At 47.4% G+C, this 23,046-nt stretch overlaps 1 protein-coding gene across 1 annotated transcript in view; it reads left to right on the forward strand.

Annotated features, from left to right (window-relative positions):
• The first annotated feature begins 851 nt into the window (after nt 1–851).
• STXBP2 (syntaxin binding protein 2) overlaps nt 852–23,046 on the forward strand; it is a 107,883-nt gene continuing 85,688 nt past the window's right edge. Inside the window, exon 1 of the mRNA XM_082257191.1 lies at nt 852–999. Coding sequence (XP_082113317.1) covers nt 963–999 — 37 coding nt within the window. The 5' untranslated portion in view covers nt 852–962. The remainder of the gene's footprint in view (nt 1,000–23,046) is intronic.

The following is a 23,046-nucleotide window of genomic DNA, read 5'->3' on the forward strand; positions in this document are numbered from 1 at the left end:
CAGGGACACATCGGGGGATCCCGGGGACAAGGTAAGTAACCTCTACCAGGATCCAGCGATGCTCCCTGGCGGTACTCAGAGTGTGGCTCGGGGTCACCGCTAATGGCTCTGAAATTCCACCCAGAGCCACACTCAGAGCCACACAGAGCCACGGAGGTTAAACGATGCTCAATTGGTAGGAAGGGGCCCAAAGTGTGCCAAGAAAATATACCACACAGCGTTACACCACCAGCCTGCCTGAACTGTTGATACAAGGCAGGATGGATCTAGATGCCTAAATGCATTGGGTTGCTGCCATGTGATTGGCTGATTAGTAATTTGTGTTACCAAGCAATTAAACAGGTGTACCTAATAAAGTGGCTGGTGAGTGTGTGTGTGTATATATATATATATATACACAATATAACTATGGGACGCGACCCTCCATCATTTCTATGTAATCTGCCACAATCTTACACATGGCACAGCAGAAGAATGTGCAATCATCTGTCAGCTTTCCCCACACGCTTCCACCGAGGGAACCAATCATTTGTATTTCCCGCTGGTTACATCAGCAAAGTACAGCCAATAACGGCGCTAAACGTCTCTGCGCCCACCCTGGGTCAAACCCTTTGCAACCAACTTTCCTTCCGCAACGCCCATAGCAACCAATAAAGGCCGTCTTGAATTGCAATATTTAACGCCCGTTTCACAAACTCCTCCCCCACCCTACATGTCAGCCAATCGAGCAAGCTTTCCAGACGCCCGTCCACGCCTCAACCCTCCTGGAACGGTCTGTAGCAAATAGCTGGCGTCATTGGTTCGCTTCGGGTCGCCTCCCAGCAACCAGGAGACCGCCCCTTAACAACGGGCTTCCTGCTCCTCCCGTGATGTCACGAGCTCCCGTGACGTCAGCACGCGGAAGTGGCCGAAGTTTCGGGGGACCGTAGTCGCTGGCGGTGGAGGCGGTGTGATAAGACGATATGGCTCCGACTGGGCTGAAGGCGGTGGTCGGGGAGAGTAAGTGCTTTGTTGTGGTTTGTGTAGGTCCTGGCATGGAGTCTGTCAGGGTGTAGTGCCAGCTTAGTGTGCGGGCAGTGACGTCAGAGGTGGAAACAGGAAGTAGCATTTCCTGTGGAGAATGGCTTGCTGTGAATAGTTAGGAACATTGCCATGGCAGAGGGGATGGGGCTGGTATGATGACTGGCTGTGCTTGTTCCTCTGTCCTCCCTCCGCCCAGTAAGGCCTCAGTTAGACCTACTTTGGTGTTTGAACGCAGTGACGCGCCTATTGGCTTAATACGTGTCTATGATGCGTTTCAGCACCTTCGCGTTACGTTAAATATCGCTTTTTCCAGCTGCCGCCTCTGTGTTGGTTTTCTATGGTATGGATTGTTGTACTTTCATCTCGGCTAGGAAGGACCACTAATTATTGGAGGGCAATAAAACCCTGAGGTTGAGCCGTGTTTTTACCGCTGTGCCCCGTTGTGCTATTGAGGCAGTGTACACATGCTTTGGCAGAAATGATACCCCCCTGTCATGCTCAACAGATGGTACCGCCCCCCTCTGTGTGTGTAAATCCCCCCCCCCCCCCAATATTTAAAGCGGTGTTCCAGCCTCCCCCCTCCAAAAATGAAAAGTCAGCCGCTACAAATACTGTACACATACTGTAGCTTCTGACTTCTAATATTAGGACACTTACCTGTCCTGGAGTCCAGCGATGTCGGCACCGCAGCTACGTTTCCATCAGCTGTCGGGGAGGGAACCCAGTAGTAAAGCCTTGCGGCTTCACAGGCGGGTTCCCCTAATGTACGAAGCGCGCTGCACATTTGAAATGGATCGGCGGTGGGGGAAGAAGGAGGGGGCCAAACTTCCGAGGGACGGTGCCGCGTCGCCGTCTCCCGGAAGTGGGGAACGGGTACCTGTCAAAAACGGGTACCACCCCCCCCTCCCCTGAAAGGTGCCAAATGTGGGACCGGAGGGAGGGAGGAAACAAATGAGCAGAAGTTGATTTTTTGGGTGGAACTCCGCTTTAAGTGAATGAGAATCGTACACAATACACATGCTCCGGGATTTATTTGTACCTGCTGTGATCCCTGCAGCTGTTTTTGCCACCTGTGAGCAGCAATCCATGGCTCTCTGCACAGCCTGCGATCACCTGGGGTGATCTCTGCTGGACACACAAAGTTTGTACAATGTATAAAAACATGGCCGACTGCATTTGCTGTAATTGAGATCTTCAAGCGTATCTTCTAGGGCCGGTGTTCTAAAATTTAGTCGGACCCGTGAAAATTCCGGACCCTCGTCACTTCCGGTGATACTACGTCACCACCAGCTGGAGCGAAGAGCCCCGGTGCGCATGCGCACAAGACATTTTCCAGGTCCGATGAGATTTTAAGACTTTGCTAACAGCTGACTGAGAGGAGGAGGAGGGGCTGAGGTAGGAAGGACAACACCGCCGCGGGAAAATTTTACAACACCACCGCATCATCGAGCAAGGAACATGTTGCAGGGCTGACTTAAAGGGGACTGTCCGTCCCGAGGAGGCGGGAAGGAAGTGAATATATATCATTTTAGAACACCGCCTGAGGTCCATAGACTTCCGCCCTTACATAGAAGTGAATTCCGCATTCTCTATGGAAACTAATAGAGAACCCCTCTAAGTCAGCTCTGCAACATGTTCCTTGCTCGATGATGCGGCGGTGTTATAAAATTTTCCCGCGGCGGTGTTGTCGTCCTACCTCAGCCCCTCCTCCTCCTCTCAGTCAGCTGTTAGCAAAGTCTTAAAATCTCATCGGACCTGGAAAATGTCTTGTGCGCATGCGCACCGGGGCTCGCAACAGCTGTCGCTCCAGTTGGTGGTGACATAGTATCACCGGAAGTGACGAGGGTCCGGAATTTTCACGGGTCCGACTAAATTTTAGAACACCGGCAATCGACCTTCCCCCCTCCTCTCCATAAAGCGAAGCATTACCCATGACTTGATAAAAGATAGTGTTCTTTAGTAAGGAACATTCATTCCACAATAATAATTATGCCACCAAAATCAGTGTGTGCTGTAAGCTGCCTCCAGCATTGCCATAACTCGGAACTAAACCCATTGATTTAATGGTTTAAAAAAACAGTTACATTCCCGGAATTCCGGTGTAACATTAAAATTCCCTACCCTCGTCACTTCCTGTGCACCTACGTCATGGAACAGCTGAGCAGCTTACCACTGCGCATGCTCACAGCTCCGGAGGGTAGGGAATTCTCACGGGGTAGTGTTTTTTAACGTTAAACGGCATCAGCTGTTGCCGCGGGTACATTAAATCATCTCCACTCCTACCCCAGTGACTTCCCTGATCTCGGCTCCATGAGTTCTATTTTCATAGACTCGCCGCCACTTTTATATTTTGGAGTCGAGATCAAGGAAGTCTGAGGGGTTGCAGCGGAGATGATTTAATGTGGCAGCGGAGATGATTTAATGTACCCGCGGCAACAGCTGATGCCGTGTAACGTTAAACACTACCCCCTGAAAATTCCCTACCCTCTGGAGCTATGAGCATGCGCAGTGGTAAGCTGCTTGGCTGTTCAAAGACGTAAGTGCACAGGAAGTGACGAGGGTAGGGAATTTTCACAGGTAGGGGTTTTTCACGGAACACCGGGATTACTAAAGCCCCGTACACACACGCAGATCGTCGTCATACAAACGTCGGCGGACGAAAGATCTGCCGATTGTATGCGTGTTAGTATGGTGTCTCCGACAGCTGTCTGCGCACAATCCGCGGACAAAAGTCTTTCTCGCAAACATGAAAATTTTTGTCTGCGGACACCAGAACGGACGATTGTTCGCCTGTCAGTACAGAATTCGGCCGACAGACCGCAGATTTGCAAGACTGGGCATGCTCAGAAAATAAAAAACACAGGGAAAGTTAACCATTACATGACATCACTTCTGCAGTCAGCTGAAGTCTACGGACAAAATTCTTGTGCTGTCCTTGTGCTGTCTTTGCACTTTTCAACAGACACCGACATCCCGGGGAGAAAAGAGGAACATTTGTATGCCGACGATCTGCGTGTGTGTACGGGGCTTAACTGTCACATTTGATTGTGTCCTCAACCAAACTGGTAAACCATCAAATATCTGGTGTCATAAATGATCAAATGTGCAGCACCATGGCAGTTGCAGATCAAACAGAAGCAGCTTCCGTGGCTTTAAAGGATAAGAGCGTTTAATTCCACTGTAAAGTGGTTGTAATCCCACTCTATTAACTTGTACCTATAGGTAAGCCTTTAATAAGGCTTACCTATAGGTACTGTAAATGTATCCTAAACTTGCATTGTTTAGGAGATATTTACATTTCAAGCAGTCGGTGACGTCATCGGCGCATGTGCTCTGAAGGAACAGCCACCCGTGCCGTTCCTTCGGAGCCCTGTGCCACGAACGGCAGCTCCCGCACACATGCGCGGGAGTGATGTCATCGCGCCTCTCGCCAATCAGATGGCCGGAGGACGCAAACCAGGAAGCAGGATGGCTGAACATGTCGGCTGTGTCACCGGTGAGCGGGCAGCACTGCGGGGGCTTCGTTCCTCAGGTATTTCATAATGAGCTAGTATTTGGTGCATACTAGCGCATTATACCTTTTTGTCTTTCAGGTTTTTTTTTTTTTTTTCTGAGGTTTACAACCTCTTTAAGGCTGTCAGCAGATCGGCCTCTACAAACTCAGCAGTGCCTAAATATGGAGAGCAACTGAGCATGTGCAGAGCAGGGTGAGACAGTGTATTACTGGATTTTACACAGTATAGACACTTATTTTTAATGTTTTACATCGCTATACCTGCAAAAGGGGCCAACCTGGAGTCATCTAGCAGGACCTAAAGTTATACTAAAATCATTTTTTTTCTTTTTCTTTAAAAATAACAAACATGTTATACTTCCCTCCTCTGTGCAGTTGGTTTTGCACAGAGCAGCCCGGATCCTCCTCTGCTCGGGTCCCTCGCTATCCCTTCCCCCCTGCTAAGTGCCCCCACAGCAAGCAGCTAGTTATGGGGTTACCTGAACCGAGCCGCTGCTGGGTGTCCATTCAGATATGGAGCTGTGGCTCAGCCCCATCCCCTCTCTCTCCTCATTGGTTAACTGACTTGGGTGGGAGCCAATGGCCCCTGCTGCTGTGTCTCAGCCAATCAGGAGGGACAGTCCCGGGCAGCTGAGGTTCCCATGCAACATCGCTGGATCAAGATGGGGCTCGGGTAAATATTAAAGGGGCCGCTGCACACAGAAGGTTTTTTTTATCTTAATGCATAGAACTCATTAAGATAAAAACGTCTGCCTTTACAACCACTTAAATTTTCTGACTAAAGTTCCACTTTAACTACTTGCCTCCCGCCAACAGTACATTTACTACAGGCAGGCCGGATAATGTACCTGTACATTCCAAGCTTGCTTCTGGGTTTGATGCGCGTGCCCCCTGCTGACCCGTGCTGTGATTGGACATAGCACAAGTTTGGCAGCTGATTTCAGCCAATGATTTTGGCTTAAGCCAGCTAATCGTCTGTGGCCAATCACACTCAGAGTTCTGTATTTACAAAAGCACAGAACTCTGTGTACTGTGAACAGCGATTTGGTTATTTCAGAGAGAAATGGCCAGATATTAAAGTAAAAGCAGCACACATTACATATTGTTAGGCGCACAGTTAACCTCTTGATTGCCCCTAGATTTTAACTCCTTCCCAGCCAGTGTCAGTGTGCAGCCTGATCACTATATTTATGTTGCTAGCGATGTCAGTTTGTGACCCTGCCAGATTGCCCTCCACCCTATCACGGTCACAGTATAGCATCTATAAATGCGTAAATTCCAGTATTTATATCATAGTTTGTAGACGCTATAACTTCTGCACAAACCAATTAATATACACTTGGGATTTTTTTATTTTTTTTACCAAAGACATTAAGCCCCCATTCACGCTAGTGTGACTTGTCAAGCGACTTTGTCACCTGACAAGTTGCGGTCGGTCGCTCGCCATTGATTAGCACAGGACCCGTTCTAATAGGAGCGACACAAGCCGCTCCGACTTAGAAAAAGGGTCCTGTACTACTTTGGGGCGACCTGGAGGCGACTTGCATTGACTTCAATGATGTGAAGTCCGTGCAAGTCGTGCCAAGGTCGCAGTGCACGCTATGTGCACCGCGACTCCACAGGACGCCCCACCAAGTCGTGTCGCCCCTGTCTGAATGGGGTCTTAGCAGAATACATTTTGGCCTAAACTTATAAATAATTTTGATTTTATTGGATATGTTTTATAACCTAAAGTAGAATTTTTTTTTTTCCTTTAAAAAAAACCCCCAGTGGTGATCAAATACCACCAAAAGAAAGCTCTATTTGTGTGAAAAAAAATAACAATTTCATTTGTGTACGGTGTTGCATGACTGCGCAATTACCAGTTAAAGTAGCGCAGTTCTGAATAGCAAAAATTGCTCTGGTCATGGGGAGGGGGAGGGGGGGTGTCAAACCTTCAAGAGATCAAGTGGTCAAGTAGGGTCTTTTGTGTTGTTGTTTTTTTTTTTTTTTACCTTTTTTTTAAAGGATTTTGTACAAGTTTTTTTAGTAAATGTTGGTCATAGGTTGTTGTGATCCATTTTGGTCATTTCTGTGTCATTCCGGTGATCAAGTGACTGAAGTAGCTGTATGTGGCCATCAGAGTTTGTAATGAAATCATGAGCCGGTATACAGTTAAGTTGGCATGGTGCCACCCTGATGTACAAATGAGGCAGATTTCAAGATAACATCCAGACAGATGGGATTAAACAACACATTAAAGCAGCTTTAAAAAGCTGAACTCCAGGATAAGAAAACTTTCTAAATAGAAGTCATGTATAGTTTTGATTGAATCGTGGTGTGCTTTGTGTATATCTTCCAGATATGTGAAGCTTTCCTTCTGTGTAGGAGCTTCCTGTAATAAAGACCGCTCACTGCTGCTTCTTCTCTTGCAGGCTGGTCTTGTCTCCTCCCCCTCCTGTAGGTAGCCTGTAGTGAGTGTATTTGTTTGGTCCCTCCCACAGCTCTTCTCTCTTCTTAAGCTATGTGTGACACAGTAAGGATGTCACTGCTACTTTTACAAGGTAATATCTGGGTTTTTAAAGGGATTAATAGCCCATGTGGCAATTAAAGTGATTTCTAACCGATCACCTTGTAAAACAATCCATTCAGTTTAAAATAGAAATGAAAGACAAAACATTTGTGTACACAGTATCTGACAAAAGTGAGTACCTGACAAAAGTGAGTACACCCCTCACAATTTTGTAAATATTTTATTCTATCTTTTCATGTGACAACACTGAAGAAATGACACTTTGCTACAATGTAAAGTAGTGAGTGTACAGCTTGTATAAGTGCTGGTTCACACTAGGTCGCTCCGACCTGTGAAGTCAGGTGCACCGCGACTTGCACGGACTTCATATAATGGACGTCTATGCAAGTCGCTCCGAGGTCGCCCCAAAGTAGTAAAGGACCCTTTTTCTAAGTCGGAGCGACTTGTGTCGCTCCTATTAGAACGGGTCCTGTAGCACTGCATGGACCGCGACTTGTCAGGCTGACAAGTCACCTGACAAGTCGCGGTAGTGTGAATGGACACATTCAATTTACACACAGTGTAAATTTGCTGTCCCCTCAAAATAACTCAACACAGCCATTAATGTCTAAACCGCTGGCAACAAAAGTGAGTACACCCCTGAGTAAAAATGTCCAAATTGGGCCCAATTAGCCATTTGCCTACAGTCAAGCATGGTGGTGGGAGTGTCATGGTCTGGGGCTGCATGAGTGCTGCCGGCACTGGGGAGCTACAGTTCATTGAGGGAACCATGAATGCCAACATGTACTGTGACATACTGAAGCAGAGCATGATCCCCTCCCATCAGAGACTGGGCTACAGGGCAGTATTCCAACATAACGACCCCAAACACCTCCAAGACGACAACTGCCTTGCTAAAGAAGCTGAGGGTAAAGGTGATGGACTGGCCAATCATGTCTCCAGACCTAAACCCTATTGAGCATCTGTGGGGCATCCTCAAAACAGAAGGGGGAGGAGCGCAAGGTCTCTAAAAACCTCCAGCTCTGTGATGTCATCATGGAGGAGTGGAAGAGGACTCCAGTGGCAACCTGTGAAGCTCTGGTGAACTCCATGCCCAAGAGGGATAAGGCAGTGCTGGAAAATAATGGTGGCCACACAAAATTTTGACACTTTGGGCCCAATGAGGACATCACTTAGGGGTGTACTCACTTTTGTGGCCAGCGGTTTAGACATTAATGGCTGTGTGTTGAGTTACTTTGAGGGGACAGCAAATTTACACTGTTATAGGAGCTGTACACTCACTACTTTACATTGTAGCAAAGTGTCATTTCTTCAGTGTTGTCACATGAAAAGATATCATAAAATATTTACAAAAATGTGAGGGGTGTACTCAGTTCTGTGAAATACTGTAGAGATTAAAAACCTAATAATCCTCCCCCCCCCTTTTTTATAAGTGATAACATTCCCTCTGTTCTCAGCTGCGTAAGAGCTGGGGGAGGAGTAGCAACAGCACACTGAGCTTCCCAGTGAAAGGCTGTGCAGGGGAGGTTGTGTCAGGACAAGTCTTAACATTGGAGGAGAGCAGGCTGAGTTCCTGGCACAGGTAGAGAACTGACCATACTATGCTCTCCTTCTTAATGTGGTCAGTTTTTAATAGGAAAGCAGAAGGACTGACCGGAACACCAGAGATTTCACACAAAGGAAGCAATACAAAGAGAACAGGAGACCTTCTCATACAAGTACAGGGTACAGCAGGCACTTATCAGGAATATAAAATGTTGGGGTAACACTTTAAAGAATATATTTAAAGAATATGTAAAATCAACATTTTATTTTCTCTATATGCCTGCTGTACCATGTACTTGCATGAGAAATTATCCTCCTGTTCTCTTTGTTTTGCTTCCTTTGTATAAAATCCCTGCTTGTCCCTCTGCTTACCTATTTCAAACTGACCACACTAGGTAAGGGAGCACAGCATGGTCAGTTCTCCAGCAGCGTACTGGTCAGCAAGTTAAGCTGAATGGATGAGAGAGCAGACTGAAAACAGATGTTTTCACCACTTTGCTGCTGCTGTGCTATCTGATGGAGTGCCTGAACCACAAAACTGAACATATTTGTATCTCAGCCGTGTCATTAAAACAGAACCCCAGAAAAAAAAAAGTGGAGCCCACAGATGAACCAATGCTAGCTGATCCCCCTATGTTCCCAATGTTGATGTCACTCCTCAGAGGACCTGTTACTGGACAGCCATTCGAAAGTGTTCAGGTTCACAACACAGAATCGCAGTCCGGATGCATTTTTGTATGCTTGTTTTTTAATAGGGACTAGTGTATTTTTTATTTATTTTTTTAGGCATTCTGGTGTGTGTGTTTTTTTTTTTTTTTTTTTTACCCTTTTTATTCTTATCCTTCCATGGGACATGTGCGTTTTTTATGCGTTTTGGTGCAGTTCTGTGTATTTTGCCGTGTTCCAGTACAGTTCTGCATAAAAAAATAATGCTGCATGTTCTACTTTTTTTTGCACTGGAACTGAGTCTCCTGCTGTGAAGTATGCCAATGGAACCCATATAACCTACTGTCCGTGCATTTATTTATGCAGAAAGAAAATGCACTGGACTGCATCTGGTGTGAACCGGCCTTTAACCACTTCTCGCCCAAGGACGTCCTATGACGTCCTGTATTTTGAGTGGGGTTTATCTGAATGATGGGTGCAGCTGCAGGCTTCATTCAGATATCAGTGTTTTCAGCCGGCGATTCCCTTCACCATAAGAACAATCATAGCGGCTGTTTAGCCGCTTGATCTTTCTTACAGGCAGCAGGAGGGTACTCTGCTGGCACTGTCTGTACCAGATCACCATTGACTGGAAAGTCAGTCTATCAGTCTGCTTGTTGTATTCCAGGCTGAGTACAGGAACGGGCTGCACCATTCAAGAGTATGAAGTATTTGCTGCTTTAAGAACAGAGCTTTCTAATCCCAATCTGCCCTGTATAGTATGCAACCGTAGAAGTTATTTTTCTTTAATTATTTGATGTTCAACTCCTCTCTTGTCTATTCGGTTATGTTAGGACGTTACATCAGTATAATCCACACCAGATTAGTTTACTGAACCTGTTATGTCATTTTATGGGGTCTGCTAATAGTCAGGGTTGGTCCCCTTGTTTTAGTGTGATTCTAGTCATTGTACCAGGCTGAGATATTGTGCATTCCACATCTTCTGCGTCTACATCTCTGAATCTGATCATTTTTACATGCAGCTTTCATTTTCATCATGTCTTCACTTTGGATTGACATTGTTTGTGACAGGTTTACTTTAAAGTGTAGCTGCTGACTTTAATTTGTTTTTAGGATAAAGAATTACTTTAAAAAAGGTGAGAGAAAGGTGAAGATGAAGCACTGCTGTAACTTGTTGTGCATGCAGTTTTAAGCTTGAGCTACTGAGCTCTGTACTCGGGCCTTTCTGCAAAGCAAATAACCACAGACAGAACAACCTGGGAAAAGCAGCTTGGAGATGTACCTACTGCATGCAAAATATTCTTGTGCGATGTAACCACTTGCCGACCAGTCACTGGGACTGTACTGCGGCAAAGTGGCTCGATTCTGTCCAGCGGCATAGACCTACGTCGCTGGACTCCTCCCCTTAAGGGCGGCGCTCGCTCCCGCTGTTTTCAGTCACAGCGGGAGGAGGGGCGGTGATCACCGCCGCTCTTCCCCGATCGTCGGGGAATCGAGTCTGGAGATCCGCCCGCTTGTGTAAATAAAGCGGGCGGATCTCCTAAGTGACAAACAGTGACAGATTGCAGGGTTCAGCATAGCTGAACATGCGATCTGTCCCTGTGTCACTCAGTCACCTCCCCCCACACACGTTAGTAAGCACCAGGTATACATTAACCCCTCCCTCTCCAATAAAATTAACCCCTTCCCTGCCAGTGTCATTTTTACAGTAACAGTGCATATTTATAGCACTGATTACTGTAGTAATGTCACTGGTATCCCCAAAAGTGTCAAAAATGTCAGTCAAGGGTCCGATCTGTCCGCCACAATGTCACAGATCGCCGCCATTACTCGTTAAAAAAAAAAAAAAAAAACACCAAAAATGACAGTTAGTAGTTAGTAAACGCAATAACTTTTGCGCAAACCAATCAAAATACGCTTATTGTGATTTTTTTTTTTTTTTACCAAAAATAGGTAGCAGAAAACAAATTGGCCAAAAATGTAAAAAAATTTAGATTTTTACATTTTTTTGGGGGGAATTTCATATAAAAAAATGTGAAAAATATTATTTTTTCAAAATGTACTCTATTTTTTTGTTTATAGCGCAAAAAGTAAAAATCGCATAGGTGATCAAATACCACCAAAAGAAAGCTCTGTTTGTGGGGAAAAAAAGGATGTAAATTTCGTTTGGGTACGGCATCGCACGACCGCGCAATTGTCAGTTAAAGTCGCACAGTGCCGAATCGCAAAAAGTGGCCCAGATGTAAGACAGCAAAATCCTCCGGTGGCAAAGTGGTTAAATAAAAAAAAATGTACATTATTTTTTTTTGGCTGTGTAGTTTCCCTTCCTCCACCAAACGCACACTCTTCTTGTAAGTAGTTAACTTATTTCTGATTATGTTGTTGTCCAGCCATGAAGTTCCATTGTTGTGTACAGGGTAATGGACTGGGATTATGGTCTGTTGATCATGCAGATGAATCCAGGAAAGAGGGACAGGATCGCTGCAAGTAAACAGTTCTTCTGCCGCTTATCGCTTATGGGACAGGTTTCCTAACCTATCAGTTGTTTCCTTTAACAGCTGACAGGTGGAACCCTTAGACATGAGATCATCCCAGACCAATGAGATGTGCTCTGTGTGTTTATGTATACAGAGAGAGATTTCCTGGATGTGTGTGTTTATCCAAATTAGTGAGGCCACTCCTGTATGTATGTGTGAAGTAAGCGGATCTGGAGCTGTTCTACCTGTCTGTGTATATACAACGTCACTTGTACCATCTTTATTTACAGTGTAGGTCAGTCATCTTGCACCCATTATTAAGCTTAGAGGCGAGCGGTGGGGATTAAATCTTGGCAGCCAATCAGTCTACAGTCAGTGGAGTAATGAAAACTCATTACTTAATCATTTCTGTATTTCGCCATGTTGCCATTTTATTTATGTATTAGTTTTTTAAAAATGTAGAACTGAAGCAAAAAAAAAAAAAAAGTGTAGAAAATACACTTTTGGACAAGCACATGGGAGATGAAAAAGAGAGATAAAGGGGCGGGGCCATGGGGGGAAAGAGAAACTGAGCGAAAGAGAAAGCAGAGATGGACAGTAGGTAGAAAATGAAGTAAAGGACAGAGAGGTAAAACAAGAAAATATGAGATATGGGAAAAGAGAGACAGCGAGGGATAGAGGAAGACGAATTTAAAGGATAAGTTCATCTTTTCAGAAAAAATTATAATTGCACATTTTTTTTTTTTCTGCAGGTAAAAAAAAAGTGCATTTATTATGTTTTGTTGCAGGAGCCTGTAAGCATTGCACCAGTGATCAGAAATCGCAGACTTGTCAGTGTATCAGCTTCCTCGTATGCGGTAGCCGATACATGCTGGAAGAATAAATGAATACCACGGCGCCTTGGTAGTTAATTGAAAACTACAAGCCAACCGGCGCAAAGGCTGCCAGGCCTTGTAGTTTTCCATTCACGGAGCGCTGTGAATGAGTAACGTGAGATGAGCCCCGCACAGCCACAAGAACCCCCCACTAGCTGGCACAGCTCGGATCGGGGAGGTGCGGGGGGGGGGGGGTGCATTCATAACATGTTAGATGTTACACCCCAAATATGGGTGTAACATGTTTATTAAAGGTGAACTTATCCTTTAAGGCCTCATGCTCACTGGTATATTGTAAACACTGTTTATCCTGACAGGAGAAAATCCGTATTAAAAACGCACCTAAGCTGTTTTTTTAAATGCATTTAGCCGCATTTGGGCATTTCTTTCATTGACCCGAATTTTTAATTTATTTTGGTCATTGATGTCAATGAACAAAGTGGTTGTAAGGCAGAAGGTGTTGTGTTTTTTTTTTTTTTTTTTAAATCTTCATTTTATGCATTAAGATAGAAAACCTTCTGTGTGCAACAGCCCCCCTCAGTCTCCCTAATACTTACCTGAGGTCCAGCTAAATCCAGCAATGTTGCACGAGAGACTGGGCTGTCCAGGACTCTCCTCCTCATTGGCTGAGACAGCAGCACAGCCCTATTGGCTCCCGCTGCTGTCATTCAAAGTCAGTGAGCCAGTGAGGGGAGAATGGGGGCGGGGCCGGGCCACTGCTCCATGCGTGAATGGACACAGGGCGCTGCGGCTTGGCTTTGGTGCCCCCATAGCAAGGAGCTTGTTGTGGGGGCAGTCAACAGGAGGGAGGGGCCAGGAGTGCTGAAGAGGGACCCGAGAAGAGGCAGATCGGGGTTGGTTGCTCTGTGCAAAACCAACTGCACAAAGCACAAAACTAGACTTTAGTATCCCTTTTAGTGCTAAATGCACCTACCGGTAGCACTTTGGCGCGTTTAGTCACTTTTGCTGTTTTTTTTTTTTATGCCCAAAAGCTTGTCGAATTGATTCTTCTGCATTCAGATAAAGGAGCTTTGACTGACTCCAAACTCTGCTGCTCCTAAACTCATTTAAAAGCCTATCAGTGCATGGACATGTGAGCTTTTATTTTCCATGGGTTAGGGAAAATCCCCAAAAATATCATTTAGGAGCAGCAGAGTGCATGATGCCTAAAGAGGAAAAAGAGAGCGAAAATACGTTAATCGGTTTGCTATTGGGGCACTCGGAGAAGAGGAAGAGCCAGTATCGCTGGTGAGGTACCCAAAAAGAGGAGGTACGGGGCTTCCCTGTGTAAAACCATTACACATAGCAGGTAATTGTCAAAGAAGAAAATTAGCTTTACAACCGCTTTCTGTATACTTTTTTTTTTTTTTTTTTACTGAACGTATTTAGCTGATTTAAACTGAAAGTTCAGTCAGTCTCAAGACAGGAAGATGCAATGGAAGAAAAGATAGATAAAAATAACACGGTGTGATTTTTGGAAAGAGGACAAGGGCAAATGTGACTATGATGGGAGCTTGTTCAGTTCAACATATTCCCAGGTAATGGAATTAGTATTGTGTCCTCCAGGGTTTGGGAGATATGGCACTAGTGGCACATTTTCACTCTGCATAGGTCATACCAGTGCTGACAATGGCATTCTGTGATCCAGTATATAGAGAATGACTCTTGTCAAATAGTATTAGGGTCCATTCACACTTGTGTGACTTGTCACATGACAAGTCAAAGCCCATGTATTTCAGTGGAAGCAGTGGATTCAGATCTATGCGACCTAAAGTCGCAGCGGCTTTAAAACAGTTTCTGCACTACTTTGATATGACTTGAGTGCCATAAGCTGCACTGTAAACTCTCAAAGTTTGCATCCTAACCACTTACCTGAAAGAAAATGTGTGGTGTTAATACCAACAAAAAACCCACGCAAAGGAAGTGATGGGTGAATATATAGGTACTGTATATATAAATATAACCGTGTATAGATGAAAAATAATGAATAAAAAGTGCAGGATTAACTCCTTAATAGGAGCCGCAACAAACACGTGGATGCGTGAAATATGAAAGGGGTTAAATATTGCTAAAAAAAAGTTGCGCTCAACTAAAAATCACTTGTGCAAAATAAAGACCTTACAATCAAGGCACAAATAAGGTGCATAATATAGTGCAAAAATGAATAATTAACAGTGAATAAATTCTGTACAATCATATGTTCATGATGAAGTGGACTAAACCTATATAGTACCAAATAAATAAATAGTCCGTAGTAATAACAATGAATGTCCAATAGAAATAGTAAATTTGATGATGGCAGTAATAGCAGCACTTGATAGGTTGTAAACACCTCCACCAAATACACAGGAACACCCGGTGTGCACTCAAGGCTTACCGGATGAAGTGGACCCCTTAGAGCCCATTCAGACTAGCGCGACACGACTTTGGGGGGCGACCTGTGAAGTCGCGTGCACCGCGACTTCGGCATGACTTGCAGAGACTTCACATAATGGAAGTCTATGCAAGTCGCCTCCAGGTCGCCCCAAAGTAGTACAGGACCCTTTTTCTAAGTCGGAGCGACTTGTGTCGCTCCTATTAGAACGGGTCCTGTGCTAATCAATGGACCGCGACCGAGCGCGACTTGTCAGGCTAGCAAGTCACGCTAATGTGAATGGGCTCTTGGAGTCGGTTCACACTAGCGCGACTTGTCAGCCTGACAAGTCGCGGTCCATTGACCGCTACAGGACCCATTCTAATAGGAGCGACACAAGTCGCTCCGACTTAGAAAAAGGGTCCTGTACAACTTTGGGGCGACCTCGGAGCGACTTGCATAGACTTCCATTATGTGAAGTCCCTGCAAGTCGCTCCGAAGTCGTGGTGCACGGGACTGCACAAGTCGCTCCCGAAGTAGTAAGGAGTCGTGTCGCCTCAGTGTGAACCGGCTCTTAAGTTACAGGGGGTCAGTAAAGGCAGACTCAGGACACCAAAGGTATAAACACTCGATACCAGGACAGGCAACACTTCTGATATACTCCAAACAGATCCTCCTTTAAACTCACTGAAGCTGGGGATGGACTCCAATAAAACGTACCCAGGAAGGAACAAGAGGACTCCGATAGTGAAGTACGTTCAAAAAGTGTAATTTAATAGTGGTAAATTAAATGCACTTACATGGTACAGGCTTAAGAAGGGCATATCCTAAAACACAACCGCGGTCTCCGGGTGAAGAACTCCACTTCCGCGTTCCACCGGGAGCCGGAAGTGACGTGGTAACCAAATTCACGATCCTACGTCTTCGGCGCGTTTTGTCAGCGCGTAACTGATGTCATCAGGGCAATTTACCTGCCAAGCCAATTCTGACACTTCTCCTACATGTAAAAATAATTTCTCTTACGTCCTCCGACAGTCGCCGCCTCTTCATATTCGTCACATATGGGGGTATTAGACTTTGCTCCGAAGGAGTAGCTAGGCAACAGAATATGTTAACAATAAAGCTTTAACATATCCCACCCTCAAGGGGTGGTCCCCTCAGTCAATACCCTCCTACTTCCTGCAACCATATCTCAGTTTTAATGTCTAGCTTGTCAGGAGTGGCTGGCTCTCTCTGTGCTGGGACTTTTTGTCCCAGACTCTTTCTTCTTTTTGATATTTTGTTTGAGTTTTCTCTCTACCTTTACTTAGCTGTTATTTTTGTCAGCATTAGTTAGTTCTTCGGACGAAGAGGATCATGCGGACTGGGTCTCGGGCTGATCCCCCTGGTCGCAGGTCGTGGGTCAGTGGCTTCCCAGTCTGCCATCGAGCGTTCAGCCAGGTAACGCTCCTGGCACGGTGAACGACCCATCCCTGTTCGGTGCAGGGATGATTGGTGAGGTGGCTACCTCACCGGACGCTGTGCGGTTTCTGAACCGCCATTGTGTGCGTCTTGAATTGCGACTCTCCCTGCCTCATGTGCAGCGGCTTGTTCGCCTGTGCGGGTTCCCCACGCCATGTGAGGTAAGTGTATCTATGTGGGGACCTGTCTGTCTGGGGGGGTCTCAGTCTGGGACTGTGTAACCTGCCTTTAATCACACTGCTTGTCTCCCTATCTCTCGGCTGCATGCTGTGGGCTGCAAGGGGGGGGGGGGAGCTGTATGACACTGAGTATGTCAGGCTGGGCAGTGTGAGGAGCTGTGTGCTGTGGGGCATGTTTTTAATGGCATGTTGGGGCATATACAGCGATCGCTGCGGCGATCTAACATGTATCCATATTATGGGATGATATTGTGTGTGATTTTATGCACTGTGGAGCGGCGATTTCGGCGCCAAACGGCGCCATTTTACCGGCGCCCGCTCCGGCCGCATGGTTTACATGCACGGCGGCCATTTTCTTGTAGCCTCCATAGGCTTACATAGAGCGCCCTGGCAGCATCACTTCCTCTCTCCTGGAAGCACCGATCGAGGCAGCAGCAGCAGCGGAGTCTCCTCAGGTTTTATCCTTCTATTCCTGTGTTCCATTGCCTGTATTCAGTCTGTATATTCCCTGTGGGGGTCTCATTGTGCCTGAGTGTGGTGCGGTGGGCTGCGCTTGCCGCGCTTGCTGTAAGGGGGCAGTTAACCCTTGGTTGTCTGGCATACAGGGGCAATGGATTCTCAGGAGGGCAAATTTCCCACAGTCTTGGTGGAAAGCCAGGGGACCGCTGTTTCCCCCCCAGGGGGGGATTTGGCCACTATTGTGGCTGGCCTTGCTGCACAGGTGCAAATGCTGGTGGCTGCTCAATCTACTAAACGGCCCAGAGTTGCTCTGTCCTCTGATTCTGAGGGTGAAGGTGATGGGGCTGTTCTGGCGGGGACCCCCCTATCGGGGTCCCGCTCCTCTCTGGATCTAGTGGGGTCTGAGGTAGAGGCTGAAGTTGAGGGGGTTGATAATTCTCCCCCTGGCTCGCCTGAAGAGCTTGCAATCATGGATGAGTTGATTGCTTCCATTAAGCAGACGCTACGTTTGCAGGACGAGGTGTGTCCCCCAGCTGCCTTGGCGGCTTATGGGACGCAGAGAAAACGCAGGACGCCGCAGGTCTTTCCCTGCAATGCTGATTTTCAGCGCGCTGTTAAGGACCAATGGCGCGATTTGCGCAAGCCTTTTGCGGTACCAAGTAAATTTAAGCTGCGTTATCCTTTCTCGCCTGCCACTGATGAACGGTGGTGTGTGCCTCCGCCAGTAGATCATGCTCTTGCGGTTTTGAACAAAGCCACTGCGATCCCGGCAGAGGGATCCCCTATTTTCCGTGATGCCACGGATAGGAGACTGGAGTCTCTTGCCCGTCATACTTATTCTGTTACGGGTTCTATGCTTAAGGCTCTGTTTGCTTCTCTCATGGCGGCCCAGGCGATCGCAAGTTGGACACAGATGCTTAGGCGCGTCCTAGTGGCCGATTCGGCCTCAGCGGCGACCCTGGATATGGTGGATCAGATCCACCAGGGTGTCATGTATCTGTGTGATGCGGACCTGGACCTGATTCCGTTGGCCGCGCGTGTGCACAGCGTGGCGGTGTTGTCTCGCCGCCTGGTTTGGTTGAAATGTTGGTCGGTGGACCAATCTTCACGTAAAACCTTAGCCAATCTGCCTTATGATGGGTCTCGCCTTTTTGGGGAGTCCCTGGATGTGTTGATTAAGGGGATTACTGGGGGTAAGAGCACTCTCTTGCCCCATTTCCCCAAGGCTAAGGGGGCTTCTGGGAAGAAGCATGCTAATTTTCGGCCCCCTCAGGGGTCCTTTCGTGCCTTTCGGCCGCACTACAAGGGCAAACCGTTCAAGGGCCAGGGCTCTCAGAAGAAGCCCTGGTCTGGAAAACAGAAGTCCGGCCAATCCGGACCTGCGGCCCATAACAGTTCGGCCTGAAGGGGCGCCCTCACCCAGTTTTGGGGTGGGGGGACGCTTGCTCGGTTTTCTTCAGCCCTGGTTGGCCCGTGTGCGGGACAGATGGGTTCTGGAAATCGTTCGATCTGGTTACAAGATCGAGTTTCTCTCTCGGCCAGAGAGCAGATTTTTTCCCTCAAATCTACAACTGTCTCCAGAGCGCCTGCGGGATCTGCGCCTGGCGGTGCGGGACCTGAGGGCTCAGGGAGTGGTGGTTCCGGTGCCTCATCGGGACAGATTTCGGGGGTTTTATTCCAATCTGTTCACTGTGCCCAGAAAGGAGGGCAAGGTTCGTCCAATTCTGGACTTGAAAGCTCTGAACCGCTCTGTGCGGGTTCGCAAGTTCCGCATGGAATCCCTGCGGTCGGTGGTGGCTGCCCTGGTTCCGGGGGAATTCATGGCCTCCATCGATTTGAAGGATGCGTATCTTCACATCCCCATATTCGAGGGTCATCAGAGATACCTTCGATTTGCCATTGCGGAGGATCACTACCAGTTCGTGGCGTTGCCCTTTGGGCTCGCCTCGGCTCCGCGGGTCTTCACCAAGGTGCTTGCACCGGTTCTGGCATTATTGAGAGCCCAGGGCATTTCTGTCCTGGGGTATCTGGACGACATTCTGATTCGGTCTGCGACCAGTCAGGGTCTGGAGAAGGACCTGTCTGTCACGATGCAAACTCTGCAGGAGTTCGGTTGGACGATAAATGTTCCAAAGTCGACTCTGAGTCCGTCGGTTCGTCTTCCCTATCTGGGAATGATACTGGACTCGGTGCAGGCGAAGGTCTTCCTGCCGGAAGACAAACTCAGGACTCTTCAGGAGGAAGTCAGGTCCCTCAGGGACGTTCCGAACTCGTCTCTGCGGATGTGTATGAGATGTCTGGGATTGATGGTCTCGGCTTTCGAGGCGATTCCTTTCGCGCAGTTTCACACGCGGGGTCTCCAAGCGGAGATCTTGTCCAAGTGGGACGGGCGACCTCAATCTCTGGATCTTCAGATCTCGTTGAGTCATCGCACCAGGGAAAACCTCCTGTGGTGGCTCCAGTCCCCGTTGGTGTCCGGGGGCAAGTCGTTTCGTCCGATCTCGTGGACGATAATCACCACGGATGCCAGCCTGTCGGGCTGGGGTGGTGTTCTGGGCGTTCTGTCCGCCCAGGGGACCTGGTCGGAGGGGGAGTCTTCCCTCCCGATCAACATTCTGGAATTGCGTGCGATAAGGCTCTGTCTTCATCGCTGGACGGACCGGCTGCAGGGCTGCCCGGTTCGGGTGCAGACGGACAATGCCACGGCGGTGGCCTACATCAACCACCAAGGGGGCACCAGGAGTGCCCGAGCGGCTCGAGAAGTGGCCGACATTCTGTCTTGGGCCGAGACTCATGTCCCGGCGATAACGGCGGTTCACATTCCGGGAGTGGAGAACTGGCAGGCGGACTATCTGAGTCGCCAGACCCTGGATCAGGGGGAATGGTCTCTCCACCCGGCTGTCTTCCAGATGTTGTGCGCGAAGTGGGGTCTCCCAGATGTGGACCTGTTCGCGTCTCGTCTCAACTACAAGGTAAAGAGGTTCGTGGCAAGGACGCGCGACCCTCGGGCGGACGCGTCGGACGCGTTAGTGGCCCCGTGGCATCAGTACAGGCTGATGTACGCGTTTCCACCGATTCAGTTGCTGTCCCGGTTCCTTCGCAGGTTACACTCGGAACGCAGCACGGTGATTCTTGTGGCACCGGACTGGCCTCGCCGGTCCTGGTACGCAGACCTCGTGAATCTGGCGGTCGACGCCCCCTGGCGTCTGCCTCTTCGGGACGATCTACTGTCTCAAGGACCGATTTACCATCCTGCTTTACAGTCGCTGGCTTTGACGGCCTGGCTGTTGAGACCGAGGTCCTGAAGGAGAAGGGTCTCTCTCCAGAGGTTGTTCATACCTTGATCAACGCGAGGAAGTCTTCCTCGGGAAAGGTTTATTACCGTACTTGGAAGGCCTATTTTGCCTGGTGTGAGTCCAGGGGGTTTTCACCACGCACGTACTCGGTTTCCCGTGTGCTGTCTTTCCTTCAGACGGGTGTCGATCAGCGTTTGGCGCTGGCTACGATAAAGGGTCAGGTGTCTGCGCTGGCCGTTCTGTTTCAACGTCCCGTAGCTTCCAACTCCTTGGTTGGCACTTTTATTCAGGGTGTGCGGCATCTGGTTCCTCCTAGGAGGGATCCCTTGCCCCCTTGGGACTTGAATCTAGTCCTGTCTGTGTTACAACGTGCTCCTTTTGAACAGATCAGGGAGATCTCGTTGTCTATGTTGTCCAAAAAGGTCGCCTTTTTGGTGGCGATCACTTCGGCTCGCAGAGTGTCGGAACTGGCGGCTTTGTCCTGCAAGTCTCCGTACCTGGTTGTTCATTTGGATAAGGTGGTCTTGCGACCTAATCCTTCTTTTCTGCCGAAACGTGTTTCGGAATTCCATCTTAACGAGGATATTGTTTTGCCTTCGTTGTGCACGAAGCCTAAACATCCTAAGGAGGTGAGATTGCATTCTCTGGATGTTGTTCGAGCGATTAGGGTTTACCTTAAATCGACTGAGTCTTTTCGAAAGACGGACTCCTTGTTTGTTCTTCCAGAGGGTCCTCGGAAGGGCATGGCGGCTTCCGCCTCTACCATTGCCAAATGGATCAGGCAGACCATTGAACAGGCTTATGCCTTGCAGGGGAAGGTTCCCCCTGTGCCTGTGAAGGCGCACTCTACTAGATCTCTGAGTACGTCTTGGGCCTGTCGTCATGGGGCTTCTGTAGCCCAGGTGTGTAAGGCGGCGACTTGGTCGACCGTGCACACTTTCACAAAATTCTACAAAGTAGATGTTCAGGCATCGGCGGATGCTTCCTTTGGCCGCAAGGTTCTTAGTGCGGCTGTTCCCTAGGGTCCCTTGTTGGGGACTCCTGGCTGTTGGGATAAGTTTTGTATCCCCTGGTTTTTTGTCTTTTCCTGGGTTGTTGCTCCTGTTGAGCACTTATTTTTGCTGTTGCCCAGCTAGTTTCCTTCCTTTGGTAAGGTTCCTTTCTTTGATGTGGAGACTGCGTTGCCTTTCGGCGCGGATGCGTTTCCCACCCCTCATGTTTGCACTGCTTTGGGACGTCCCCATATGTGACGAATATGAAGAGGCGGCGACTGTCGGAGGACGTAAGAGAAAACGGAATTTTTGTAAAATCTTACCTGTAAAATTCCTTTCTCTGAGTCCTCCGACAGTCGCCGCCCCCGCCCCTCTTTTGGGGTTTGAATGTATACTCTACTGCTATTCCACTAAAACTGAGATATGGTTGCAGGAAGTAGGAGGGTATTGACTGAGGGGACCACCCCTTGAGGGTGGGATATGTTAAAGCTTTATTGTTAACATATTCTGTTGCCTAGCTACTCCTTCGGAGCAAAGTCTAATACCCCCATATGTGACGAATATGAAGAGGCGGCGACTGTCGGAGGACTCAGAGAAAGGAATTTTACAGGTAAGATTTTACAAAAATTCCGTTTTTTTTGCTAGAAAATTACCCAGGACCCTAAACACACCTTTTTTTTTTTTTTTTTTTTTTTGTAGCCAAGTCCCTAGGGAATAAAATGGTGGTTGTTGCAACTTTTTTATGTCACACAGTATTTGTACAGCAATTTTTCAAACGCGATTTTTACTTCCCAAAAAAAAAAAAAAACACTTTCATGAATTAAAAAAAAAAAAAACAACCAACAAAACACTCGATTTATCAATTTCTTTGTATAATGTAAAGGATGATGTTACGCTGATTAAATGGATACCTAACATGTCACGCTTTAAAATTGTGCACACTCGTGGAATGGCGCTAAACTTCGGTACCTAAATATCTCTATAGGCGATGCATTCAAATTGTTTTTTTACAGGTTACCAGTTTAGAATTACAGAGGGGTCTAGGGCTAGAATTTTTTTCTCTCGCTCTTACAATCGTGGCGATACTTCAGATGTGTGGTTTGTACACCGTTTACTTATGCAGGCTCAACCTACGTATGCGGTCGCTTCTGCTTGCGAGCATGCGGGACTGGGGCGCTTTAAAACATTTTTTTTGTTTTATTTTTACACATTCTCTTTTAATTTTTTACTTTTTGATTACTTTACTCCTATTTCAAGGAATATAAATATAAAATAAGTCGATCTCAGACCTTCCAATCTAAAAAAAAAAAATGACAGTGTTTACAACTGCCAGCGACGTCAAAAAAATGACAGTGTTTACAACTGCCAGCGATGTCATTACTCCGAGACTCATAGAGAGTCATAGGGATGACCAGGGACCATGTGGTCCTTAGTCAGCTCCATGGTAAACTTCCGCTGCTGGCAGGTTCATTCTCCTGCCGCCTGTCAAGAGGCAAAACAGCCGCTATGATTGTTTTTATGGTGCAGGGAATTGCCAACTTCTGGATTAGGCATCATCCAGATATCGCCACTTCAAGTCCTCGACTGCATATGACGGTAACCCGGGATAAGTGGTTAATGGTATCAATGTGACAATTTAGGAACAGTCAAAGCCAAAGTGGCATTCAAGTTTCACCCATCCAAATTTGCATCAA

This window comes from Pelophylax lessonae, assembly GCF_965119305.1.
Source record: "Pelophylax lessonae genome assembly, chromosome: 4".
Taxonomy (NCBI): domain Eukaryota; kingdom Metazoa; phylum Chordata; class Amphibia; order Anura; family Ranidae; genus Pelophylax; species Pelophylax lessonae.